The sequence below is a fragment of the Loxodonta africana genome, chromosome 4 (assembly GCF_030014295.1).
Source record: "Loxodonta africana isolate mLoxAfr1 chromosome 4, mLoxAfr1.hap2, whole genome shotgun sequence".
Classification (NCBI taxonomy): Eukaryota; Metazoa; Chordata; class Mammalia; order Proboscidea; family Elephantidae; genus Loxodonta; species Loxodonta africana.
This window is the reverse complement of record NC_087345.1, coordinates 15,052,954-15,065,394: the sequence shown is the minus strand read 5'-3', so window position 1 is coordinate 15,065,394 and position 12,441 is coordinate 15,052,954. Positions and strand designations below refer to the sequence as shown.

General features: G+C 56.6%; 1 protein-coding gene across 2 annotated transcripts; it reads left to right on the top strand.

Annotated features, from left to right (window-relative positions):
* The first annotated feature begins 423 nt into the window (after positions 1 to 423).
* On the top strand, positions 424 to 10,648 carry MAFF (MAF bZIP transcription factor F). Of its 2 annotated transcripts, none has more exons than XM_003419835.4 (3): positions 424 to 701; positions 9,396 to 9,462; positions 10,202 to 10,648. In XM_003419835.4, the coding sequence occupies exons 2-3, from the start codon at positions 9,427 to 9,429 to the stop codon at positions 10,646 to 10,648; spliced, it is 483 nt and encodes a 160-aa protein (XP_003419883.1). In that variant the 5' UTR covers positions 424 to 701; positions 9,396 to 9,426. The 2 variants fall into 2 exon arrangements, with proteins under 2 accessions (XP_003419883.1, XP_023415694.1); XM_023559926.2 differs by lacking the exon at positions 424 to 701 and adding an exon at positions 744 to 9,282.
* Positions 10,649 to 12,441: the final 1,793 nt, after the last annotated feature.

Below are 12,441 nucleotides of genomic sequence, written 5' to 3'. Positions count from 1 at the left end.
CAGGACAGGGATTTTGGCTGCGTTGATTTTGGCTGCGCTGCGTCTGCAGTTCCCGTCTGGCACTCACGTGGAGGCGCCGAGTGGCAGCTGGATAGGAATCTAGAACTCAGGGAAGCTGTTCACTTTGGAAATACAAATTCGCTACTCATGGGCATAGAGATGGCATTTAAAACCACGGGACTGCATGAGATCATCAAGGAGTGTATAAGTCGAAAGGAGAAGAGGCCCGGGACAGACGACTGTGACATGAGGCAAATGACACCTCCACCCACGCGGCTCTAGCAAGGTGTCACGCGAATGCACCCAGCGGGCACTGGCAAAAGGGACCAGGCTCCTAGAAACTCTCCAACGTCTGAGGGCCCGGGGGCGGAGTCAGGACGAGGGGCGGGGTCAGGGCGGGGTCGGGGCGGGGTGGGGCCCTAGCTCGGGGCGGTGACGTCAGCGCATGACTGGGTTTTTATGAATGAAAGGAATCCTGTGAGTGAGTAATTCCGGGAAGCTCGCCTTACAACTCCGCGCAGCCCGGGCCCCCCGCGCCGTCCGCCCCACAACAAAACTCCGCGCGGCGCTCCAGGAGCCCCGCTCCGAGCCACCCGCAGTCGGCACCGAAGTGGAGACGGGCCAGCGCGCGGGCCGGGATCTAGCGGGAAAGCTGCGGGACCCGCGCGCCCGGGGCGCCAGGCGAAGCGCGTCGAGAGTCGGTGAGGGACGTGCCCTGGCGGGGGGGGGGGGGTGCGGGGCCCTAACCGGGAGGGTCTCCGCGCCCGGGGACGTGCTGGGGTTGGGGCACCGGGCCCAGGTATCCGTCTCCGGCCCCCAGCAGGTGGGGAGGCCAGAACTCTGGCACCCAGACGGGGTCGTGGCTGGCTGGGCGGATGGAGTCGAGGTGGGGCCCCTCTCGGGGCGCCGGGTCTGGGTGCAGTGAGGCCGGGAGGCAGGGGCGTGCGGCTGCAGAGCTCAGCGTCCACCAGGCGGGGCGGGTGCCGTGCGCACGGACGTGACTCGGGTAGAACAGACCCTGGCCAGGAGCCCGCGGCCGTGCGTGCGCGGTTTGTTTACGTCTCGGGGCGCGCGGGCGTGTTTTTCTGGCCCGGGTCCTGGTATCCTGCCCAGGGCGGGTACGCGGTGTACAGCGTGCGTGCTTGCCGTGTGTATGTGTACACGCGCGTGCATGTGTGTGTGCCGCGTGTGTGTGTACTGTGTGTACGAGTGTGTATACCGTGTGTACTGTGTGTGCGTGCGTGCGTGTACGTGTGTGCTGTGTGTGTGCGCTTGTGTACCGTTTGTGTACCGTGTGTCTCTGTGCGTGTGTACACGCACAAGCTCCCTGGCCGGTGAAGAGTCTGGGACCTGTGTCCTAGCGTGTGTACCTCGGAGAGCGTGTGCCCTGGGAGTAAATTCGGAATGAGGACCCCGGCGAAGAAAGCGGCGCCGCCTGTGGCCACACCGGGTCTGGGAATCCTTGCCTGGGCCGCCCCTTTCCCACCAGCCAGTGGCGGCCGGGCCCCCTGCTCTCCCCGGAGTTTCCCTGCGCTACTGTTACCACCGTGTGACCGCGCGTTTGTCCCCCGCCCAGAGCTGAAGCCTGCCGCCACTGGGTGGGGCGAGGTATCAAAGACACCGCCCGGCTCAAGTGGCGGCGGAGTGAGTGGTACCACACCTCGCCCCAGCACCCTGGTGGATCTGGCAACGAAGTGGGCTAGAGACCTGATCCTTGTCCCCAGGTTTCCAGGCTCCCTGGGGAGGGCGCTGCCTTGGGGCTCCCGTGGCCCCCTAGGTCTGCCCAGCCCATAGTCTCAGGAGAAACAGGAAGGGCCAGAAAACTCTCAGTAAAGAAGGTCTTTGGAGGCTTCTTGCCATGACTCCTCTGGGTGGTTCCTCTGGGGTCCGGAGGCTGTACCTGCAGGGCTGGGGGCTGAGTGAGACCAGAGGAGGTGGTGGAGCTGGTTCCCGCTCTCCTGGTGGTTCCAGTTCACAGGTGGTACTAGTCAGACAGATTGACAGCTGGACCCCAGGAACTAGTTGACAGACCTGTGCCAGCCACCAACACGGAGTCCCCACCCTGGGCCAGGGAGAGTCAACAGGCTTGGTGCATATAAAAGGTTAATGTGTGAGGGTGGGGCCGCAGACCTAGCCCTCTCCCCCCACTGTTGTTAGCTGCCCTCCCTTGAGTGGGTGCAGAGTAGAACTGCTCCATAGAGCTTTCAAGGCTGTGACTTTTCTGAAGCAGATCACCTGGCCTGTCTTCCTAGGTGCCTCTCTCTGGCTGAGTTCAAAGTGCCATCCTATAGGGTGGCTATGAGTTGGAATGGACTCCACGACAGCAGGGTTTAGGCTACTAGTCAAGGCCTTAACTGTTCGAGCCACTCAAGGATTTCTCCCCGCCCCCACCCCACCCATCGGTCCTGCTGAAAGCTCCTGTTTAGCCCAGTGGCCTGAGGGAAGGGGGGGGGAGGGCGGGGAATGCTAGGGACTCCTTGGCCCTATTCTGCCCTCCCTGTCCCTCGCACAGACAGGGCTACAGAATCATGGAAGATCTTTCGTCTTTCAATCTTTGAGCCCTGATGAGCTCTGCTACCATAGCTGGGAGCCTCAGTGTCCCCGTCTGCAGCAGCAGGCACATCCAGACTGGCAAGCTGTGGGTAGGGTGAGGAATGTTTGGGCGGCCTCTACACACAGCCTGTTTTCCAGGGGAATTGTGGCAGAGAAAGAAGGCCGGGAGCCGGGGGTGTCCAGGAATATGTGGGGTCTGAGTACAAAGTGGAGGCTGTGGCCAGGAGCATAGGAACCAAGCAGGCTACCCTCAAAACTGGGTAGGAACCCTCCCCTCAGAGGGCCGGGGGTCAGGGAGGAGGGAAAGTGGCCGTTTGGCGCAGTCATAGATGGAAAGTTTGCACTGAAAGTTTAACCTCCTGTTAAATCACTCCTGGGCCTCCACTAGGGGTTTGGACTCAGCATGGGCTCCCTCAGCCCCAGTGCCTGCATAGTCACGGGCCAGGTGCTGAGGGCAAGATGGTGAATAAATGAGACCCGGAGCCTACCCTCTGGGAGCTTACAGTTAAGTAGGGGAAAGAAACAAAGAGCTGGGATGCTGGGCATGAGGGGGCAGGCATTGGGTTTTGAAAGTATATAACAGGACCTCTGACTTACCAGAGCCCTGGTGGCACAGTGATTAAGAGCTTGGCTGCTAACCAAAAGGTCAGCAGTTCAAACCCACCAGCCACTCCTGGAAACCCTGTGGGGCAGTTCTACTCTGTCCTAGAGGCAACAGGTTTGGTTTCTGGTCTTTTACTTAACCAGGGCAATCAAGGAAGTCTTCCTTGAGGAGGTGACTAGTGAGCTGAGTTCTCCACTTGAGTGATGATAGTCTGTGGGGCCCTGGAGGGCAGAGACTGTGTCTCATCTTTGGGCCTTTCAGGACCCAGTCTGGCACACAGTAGGTGTTTCATGGATGTATGCTGAATGAATGAATGAATGAATGAGCACTGGACCCATGTCTGGGAAGGCTGTGGACACATGGAGAAAAAAGCCTGGGAGCCCCAGGGAAGCTGGAAGCCTGGGCAGGAGCTGTAGGATTCTTGGAGCAGCCCCCCTAAAGCAAGCAGATCCTTCAGGGCTCAGGGGACACCCTCCCTCACACACACGCACACACACACACACACACACACCTTGGCTGCTCGTTTGGAGAACATGCAGGGACAGTAGAATTGACTGGCCATTCATTCATTTGTTGCTAGCCTGCGGATTCTGGAAGGCAGAAGAGAGAGAATGTGGTGGAGGCCTGAGGTCCCCACTGTGTGGACTGTGAGGGTTGGGAGGACAGGCAAGACTGGGGGCCTGAGACCAGAGAGGAAGGTGGTCATAGTTCTGCTGAAAGAGGAAGAAATCTCTGGCCACCCAGGTGGAGAAGAAGAGAGTCAAGGCTCATGGTCTCTGAATTTGTTTTCAAGCCCCTGCCTCCAGGAAGCCTTCACTGATTTCCTCTACCTTCCTCAAAGGCCTCCACTGTACTGGTGGCCTTGGAGCTTCATTTGGGGCTCAAATCTGACACTCTAAACTCTAAACTCTGAGATTGTTGGTGCTGGAAGTCACCTTAGGCTCAGTGGAGTTTTGGCATGTTAGGAAACTGAGGCCCAGAGAGAGACAGTGATGTGCCTGAAGTCACAGCGTGAGCGTGAGTGGGTGGCAGCATAGGGCTGGAACCCCAGCCCCTGCTTCCCTGTGGTGCTGGGTTCTTCCAGCCTTTTTTCCCTCCCAGGAGGGAGGAGGCTGTACCCGTGCTGGCTGCCAAGGCCCAGGAAAACACATTTTTTCCCTCTGTCCTCACAGAGCAAGCAAAATGGCTTGGCAGCCAGAGAGGAGCCGGTGCCAATGGGTGGGCCGCCTGCAGGATGACTCTGGAGTGGATTGGGGGGAGAGTGCAGAGGGGTGTAGTAGGAAGGCTGCTGACTGGGCAAGGCAGCTGTCAATCTCCCCAAGAGTAAGCTCCCTCTCAAAGCCTCCAAAAGAATGCTAGGAACCTGCAGACCCAGGACGTCAGCTCTGCTGGCCTGTACGTGAAGAGGAGAGGCTGACATTGAAGGAAGAACCCTGAGCTGGGGACAATCCCTGGGTTCCAGCCCACAGCTGCCACCAAACAGCTGTTTGTTGCCTTATTTGCAGAACAAGGGGATTGGAACAATTGTTGGCACCGGCCCTTACAGACCCTGCCAGGCCCAGGGTCAGCAGACTGGCAGAGGCAGCCTGGCGGAGAACGCAGGCCCCTGGGCTGGGGTTGGAAGCTGAAAGCCTGAGGCTGTCGAAAACTTCCCCCTTCTTAGGACTTTCCCTCTGTGACTGCTTGACTCTGCTGAGCCAGGACATTCCTGGGCAAACATGGGTGCCTCAGCTGACATCCAGGATGCAGTCAGGGGGCTGAGGCTAAAGCAGGAGGGGGCAGAGGAAAGGAGGGAAGAAAAGGTTCAAAACCTCCCTAAGGCCGGAAAGTACTTAGAATCACAGCCAGCTGAGTGGATGGGACCTTTCAGCCATTATCTAGAATAGGGGATGGATGGTCTACTCTGGAAGGCTGTGTTGGGAAGGATCCTGAGGCTGTGTCCAAGCTCAAGGGAAAACAGGGTTGTGTTGGGAAGGATTCTGTCTAGCTAACCTCAGTGGGAAAAAGCGCTGTGACTGATTAGTGATGTCTGTCTGTATTAGGAGTGGAGGGAGAGCTAATAGGGAGGTGAGCTAACCATTTGCCGCTCCTGGTCTGATTTATGGAGCCCTGGTGGCGCAGTGGTTAAGAGCTCTGCTGCTAACCAAAAGGTTGGCAGTTTGAATCCACCAGACACTCCTTGGAAGCCCTATGGGGCAGTTCTACTCTGTCCTATAGGGTCACTATGAGTCAGAATCGACTCGATGGCAAAGGGTTTGGGTTTTTTTTGTTTGGTCTGATTTAAGCCTCTTGTGTTTTATGCACAAATAGCTCTCGTGTGCACCGCACTTTTCTGCCTTCAAAGCACATTCATATATCTTATCTAATCTGTACGGAGACAAGTATTACTATGAGCATCTCCCTTTACAAGTGAGGAAACCAAGGCCCAGAGGGACAAACGACTTATCCAAGGGGTCAGGCCACACCTCCGAGGTTTTGGACCAGCCACAGCATCCAGTACTCAACAGGCTGTCATTACCTACCTAGGGAGAGGCTTCCCCTCCTCCACCAGATCTCTCTGGCTTCCTGGGCATCACCTATCACTCCAGCTCCTGCTCCCCAAGCAGCTGGCCAAGAGGGGCTTGGATATTTGCATGTTGTTTGCATATTCCTAGCAAGCTCAACACCAATCTTAGCATAGCAGAGCTGGAGCGGCCTTGGAGAACAGCAAATCCAGCCTCCTCTTCACAAGGGTAGGGAAATGGGGCCGAGAGAGGGTGCCCTGCCAGGACTACCATGGGAGGAGGCATGTGAGTCAGTGCAGCCTCAGGCCTGCTGGCTGTGTGACCCTGGGCTACTCTTGAGTTCTCTGAGTGGTGCCTCACAGAGTCTATGGAGGCCCAAGGAGATAAGCTCTAGACACAGTCCTGGAGTCTTTCCAGGTGTTCAGAGTTCCTCCTTCTTTGGGGGAAGGCAGTCACTCCCCCACTGTCTGACTTCAGGCCAGAGCTGCTCCTCTCTGGGTCTCCACCTCCCCTTGGGTACCATGAGGAGGTGGCCAGGTGATCTCAAAGGTCCTTTCCTGCTGTTCCCCAGGTGACCTTGGCTGGCCAGGAGATGGTGAATCAGAGTGAGGCCCCAGTGCTGGCTGCAGGCCTGGGTGCTTCTCTCCTCTGGATGGACTCTGCAATTCTAATATCCCCCCACCCCCATGCCCATTGTCTTCCACAGTTTAAGCCATTTCCACCTATATTATCTCTTTGGATTCCTCTCACCCAAACCCTGTGAGGTAGGGATTGTTCCCATCCTACAAATGGGAAAGTAGAGGCCCAGGGAGGTGGAGTAGCTTTCCCAAGGTCACACAGCCTAGAGAAAACAGAGATGGGACTCAAACCCAGGCTCTGAATCCAGTGCTCCTTTCCTGTTTCCCACACCCAACCAGGGGGTCAAGCGTCATGTGGAAGGAACTTTCTAGTCTCTTGTCTCCTTGCATCTGCGTACTACTCCGGCCAAGCCGGAAACACAGAGGGCAGACAGAAAGGAGGCGGAATTGGAGATGAGGGCCAGCAGGTGTTTCTCTTAGACGCATTCAACTAGGCTTGGGCTTGAAACGCAGTTCGGTCACTGACAAGCTGGGTGACAGTGTCAGAGACGCCACCACCCCCGTCTGGTGGGGAGAAGGAAACAGAGCATTACAACACGGGGAAAAGTGCGGGGTGGGAGGTGTCTCACAAGTCCTGGGGTCAGGGAGGGCTTCCTGGGGGGGCAGAAGGAGGAGTAGGAGTCTGCCAGGCAAGGAAGGAAGAGGGGGTGCTCAGAGGCAAGAAAACATGGGATGTGAGCAACTAGAACTGAAAGAAGTTCTTGGTGACTGGCGTGCAGAATGGAAGCAGGAGTGGCTGGAGGTGAGCCTGGGGCTGGACACCAGGCTGGGTGCCACGTGGCTGGGGCTAGAACCCAGGACAGTGGGGAGCCATGGAAGGTGTTAATTTGGGGGGGCGGGGCAGTGGAGTGGACAGGGGTTGGAAATTCTAAATTGAATGAGAACATAAGATTTGAGGAGAGACTTGAAGGCAGTGAGGTCGCAAACATTATCTGGATATCTGGGGGAAGAGAGTGCCTGGCACAGGGAACAGCCAATGCCAAGGCCCTGAGGAGGCGCATGCTTGGTGTGCTGGAGGACCAGGAAGGAGGCCGGTGTGGCTAGAGCAAACTGAGCAAGGGGGAGCATAACAGGAGATGAAGCCAGAGAGGCACATGTTGGGAAGGGGATCATGCGGCATCTTATGGGCCATTGTGATGACTTCGGCTTTGACTCCAAGTGAGATGGGAGCCACGGGGCTGTTCTAAGAGTGACATGATCTCATTTAACACCCATTCATCCCATGTCACCCACGGGGAGACTGAGGCATGGAGAGGCTAACTGCTCTGCCAAAGTCCCACAGCTAATGAGTGAGATGACCTCCAAAAGGCCCCCGCAGTATCTGGGGCAAAGTTCACTCACGTTCTATTTCATCAGTGTCCCCTGGAGACACAGCGGGGCCTGCTGAGTCTGTCAGAGGCAGAGTTGAGGCTGTGAGGTTGGCCCCACAGATAGCTTGAACAGCCAGGGCCGGAACTCAGGCTTGTGCCCCTGCTCTGTGTCACGCTGGCTGTTGCTAAGAATAATTTATGGATTCACCATCCCACTTCAGGACCCCTCTTCCTCCCCTGTTCTCCTTTGTACCTTATCACAGTCCCCTCCCCATGGGGTTATCAGATGAGGAAACTCAGGCTAACACTGAATGGGGGAGAAGATCAGATCAACTGAGGGCGGAGAGGATCACTGCTTTCAAGGGGACTTTGGGAGTCGGTCCCCTACCCCAACCCAGAGGAACAACTCTTGAAATGTACCTTCTAAGAGATTTTATTAACGGCTGTCTCGCCAGTGCCAAGCACATGCCTGGCAAATAGTAGATGCCCAGTATTTGTCAAATGAACACGGGGGCTCCCAAGTCCACGGGGGAGGCATCAGAGGCCGGTGGGCTCCTCAGCAGTCTAGGTTAGGGTAGGGTTGAATTCCTGCAGGGCACCCCCAGGTGCCAGGAGCTTTTCCAAATGCACAGGTTGGGTCTGAGGGAGGCTGGGGTGAGAGTGGGAGAGCTGGTCATGTTGTTTCTTGATGGGTGATTTCTCTGGCTGGTTGGATGGGTGTATCACTCTGTGAAAAGTCACTGACTTGTACACGTACCACCTATGACCTGGGCACCTGTTTGTGTCTAGGTTATCCTTCAGTGACACATTTTAAAAAAATATATCAAATATACCTGTCTGGACCCCATGTGGAAGAATGGGGGGGCGGGTCCATTCACTGGATGTATATTCATTGAGAGCCTTCTATATGCCAGGCACTGATTTAGGCAGGCAAGGCCTTAGCCCTCAGGGACCCACATTTTGGTGGAGGAGGGGTGGGAGGAACAGATTGACCATAAACATGTAACCAAACATGAGATAACTGCAGAGGACATGAGGGCTATGACTGTTAATAAGCGGGGTTATACGATGTAACACCTGGTGAGTCCTGGTAGCACAATGGGTAAGCGCTCAGCGGCTAACCAAAAGGTTGGTGGTTCAAACCCACACAGGAGCTCCACAGGAGAAAGCCTGGCGATCTGCTCACATAAAGATTAAAACCAAAAATGAGACCAAATCCGTTGCTGTCAAGTCAAAGCTGACTGACAGCGACCCTACAGGACAGAGTAGAACAGCCCCAAAAGGTTTCCAAGCAGCGGCTGGTGGATTTCAACTGCTGACCTTTCGGTTAACAGCCAAGCTTTTAACCACTGCATCACCAGGGATCCCTCCTAAAGATTACAGCCTAGAAAACCCTATGGGGAAGTTCTACTCTGTCACAGGATCGCTATGAGTTGGAATCGATGATGACACCTAACAAGAAGAACAACATGACGTAACGGGAGGGGGTATTTTAGCCAAAATGGTCAGGGAAGACCTCTCTGAGGGGGTGGTTATTGGGCAAAGACTTAACTGATGACGTTGGAAGATAGGAGGGAAGATAACAGCAATGTGAGCGGCAAGTGCAAAGGCCCTGAGGCTGGAACAAGCCATTTAAGGAGGACACTGTGGCTGGACCACTGGGACAGAGGAAGGTGGTATGAGATGAGTTCTGAGACAGGCAGGGGCCTTGAAGGCCAAAGTAATGAATTTGGATTTTATTCTAAGTGGGGGCAAAACAGTGACCTTGGCCTTTTCTCTCCTTTAGGTCTCCAACCCAGAGGGCACCCACTGCAAACATGTCTGTGGACCCCTTGTCCAGCAAAGCTCTGAAGGTAAGGAGGCAGCCCCCCTCCCTTACTGCTAGCAAATAGCTTCCCCATTCCAACTTCCCCCTCAGTTCCTGGAATCCCCAAGAGTGGCTCAGTAGGCATCAGGCGTTCATGATGCAGGGGAGGGCCAGGGCTGGGCTCTGGTCACAGGCTGTGTGCCCCTGGGCAGGTCACTTCCCTTTCTGGGTCTGCTTCCCCATCGGGATAACACCCACTGGGCTGCAGGACCTCAGTGGGGCTTTCCGGGCTGGATTTCTCTGGCTGAGGCCAGGACTGGACACTGGGGTAGAATTCGGGCTGGGCCAGGGGTGGCCTCTTTGGGAGTATCCCTGGGTGTGTTCTGATCCTGGTTTGGCCTAGTTTCTCCCTCCCTTCAGGGGTCCTGGAAACCCTGGTGGTGTAGTGGTTAAGAGCTACGGCTGCTAACCAAAAGGTCGGCAGTTCAAATCCACCAGGCGCTCCTTGGAAACCGTATGGGGCAGTTCTACTCTGTCCTATAGAGTCGCTATGAGTCGGAATCGCCTCAACTGCAACGGGTTTGGTTTGGTTTTGGTCAGGGGTCTTGGAGCACGACCAGCCACCACCTCAGTGCCTCAGGAGGTGGGGGGTCAATCCTGGGGGTGGAGGGGGAGCCGTCCCCACCACCTGTTGTGCACCAGGCCCAAGGCTGCATACCCACAGGCTGGTGGGGGGGGCGACCCCGGGCCTTAGTTTCCCCATGCATCCACTGTGCTGTTCACAGATCAAGCGCGAGCTGAGCGAGAACACGCCGCACCTGTCGGACGAAGCGCTGATGGAGCTGTCGGTGCGTGAGCTCAACCGGCACCTGCGCGGGCTCTCGGCCGAGGAGGTGACTCGGCTCAAGCAGCGGCGCCGCACGCTCAAAAACCGCGGCTACGCGGCCAGCTGCCGCGTGAAGCGCGTGTGCCAGAAGGAGGAGCTGCAGAAGCAGAAGTCGGAGCTGGAGCGCGAGGTGGACAAGCTGGCGCGCGAGAACGCCGCCATGCGCCTGGAGCTGGACGCGCTGCGCGGCAAGTGCGAAGCGCTGCAGGGCTTCGCGCGCTCGGTGGCCGCCGCCCGCGGGCCCGCCGCCCTCGTGGCGCCGGCCAGTGTCATCACCATTGTCAAGTCCGCCCCCGGCCCCGCCCCCGGCCCCGCCTCCGGCCCCGCCCCCGCCGCCTGCTCCTAGTGCCCGCCCCGCCCGCTCGACCCCGCCCCGTTTCACAAACCACGCCCCTCCGACAACCCACCCCTACCCCCATCCCCGCTCCCTTCCGAAGTGCCTAAGCACCATATCCGTCCCAGGTCCCATTGCTCTGCAGCCACCAGCCCTTTCCCGGGCCGGGCTTCATGCAGCCCCCGGAACTGGGAGCGAGCTGGGACCGAAAGCCCTGGGGAGGGGCATCCTGGTTAGGATGGAGGATCAGGGTTTGGGGCCGGGGTCTCCCTTGGCTGAGAGCTCTGGGATGCAGAAGCAGCTCAGAGAAGAGCCACAGGGGGAGAGGAGGCCACCCTCGTTTTGTAAACTGCTCAGATTGTGCCAGTGTGCCCTCCCTGCCCTCAACCCTCACCCAGGATTTAGGACTAGATTTGACCTTGTACCTGGCTGTGGGGCTGCCTGGCTAGGAAACACACTGAAGAGAGGGCCCCCACTTCTGCCTTGGGCCTGGGGATGCCGGGCCTTCCAAAGCAGGAAGAGGCTGTAGAAGTTCCCTAGTGAAGCCTAGTTACCAGATGGGGAAACAGGCCTCCAGTGGACAGGACAGTGCTCCAGGCCACATGTTACTTAGTGGCTGAGCTGGAACCAAAAGCCAGGTCTTCCCATTGCTGCCCCAAGATTCTAGCCACGGTTTTCAGGGGGATAGTGGACAGGGACTGGAAAAGGTGAGTAGTGATGGGAGAGGAGTAGAAGGAGAGAGAAAGTGACACAGACGGAAGAGAGGGAAGGAGCTGGCCCCAGGCCCCCCTGCAGCCAGGGTGCCCTGCAGCAGGGCCAAATACCCGAGGCCAGGGAGCTGGCCAGCCGAGGAGGAGGACCATAGGGGTGACCACTGTGACAAGGGGGGATGAGAAGAGATTCCACAGTCCTACCACTGAGGGGGTCACTAAAAGGGAAGGGCCCGCCTCTCCCTCTGTGAGTGCCCACTGTGGGGTGGAGGCTGAGCCACTTTGATGGCCATTTTTCTGGGGATCCCAGTCCCACCTCTCCCCTAACACTGTATACAGCTGCCCCTCCCCCATGTTTATTTATTGCACGAACCTAAGTTATTCTCCCCAGCCAGAGCCCTCTCCGTGGAGGAAGTGGTAGTGTGGCCCTGAGCTGGACTTTATATTTTATATCTGCAAATAAATCACATTTTATCTTATATTTAGGGAAAGCCAGGCAGTAACCAGAACCATAAAAAGATTAAAAATATATATTGCCCGGCCCCCAGAATTTATTTATTTTCTGACTTACAGTGAGCAAGTTATCTGCCTTCTGTATTTTGTAGACTTTCTGAATAAAGTCAAATTCTCTTTTTCCACAGAGAAAAGCTTATGTCCTGGGCTGCGTTTGGGGGTGAGGGGATTCTGAATGAGGGACCTAAAAATGGAGGTCTGCTTTCAACCCCAGTCAGGACCCTCTGGTGGGTGGGAAGGTTAGCCCCATTTTGCTGACGGAGAATCTAAGTCCCAGTCACTAGCTCTTGCACAAGGAGGTGCGGAGTTGGATGGGAGCCGGAACAGAGAAGGAGGTACCGAAACCTGTGTCCTTCAATCTGTTTGCCAGGGCCAGGAACCTCCCTGCGGAAGGCAGCGGCACCAGGACAATGAAATTTAGGGTTAAATTCCCCAGGGATCCCTTCAGCATCAATAAACAGTCCCATCCAGAGAGGAAAAACCCCAGATTTCAGAGTAATCTTTCCAGCACTTTCACACATCAAGGTCGGATTTTCTATAGCCAAGTAGGAAATATTTTCCCCATGTTCCGGAAGGCCAAGG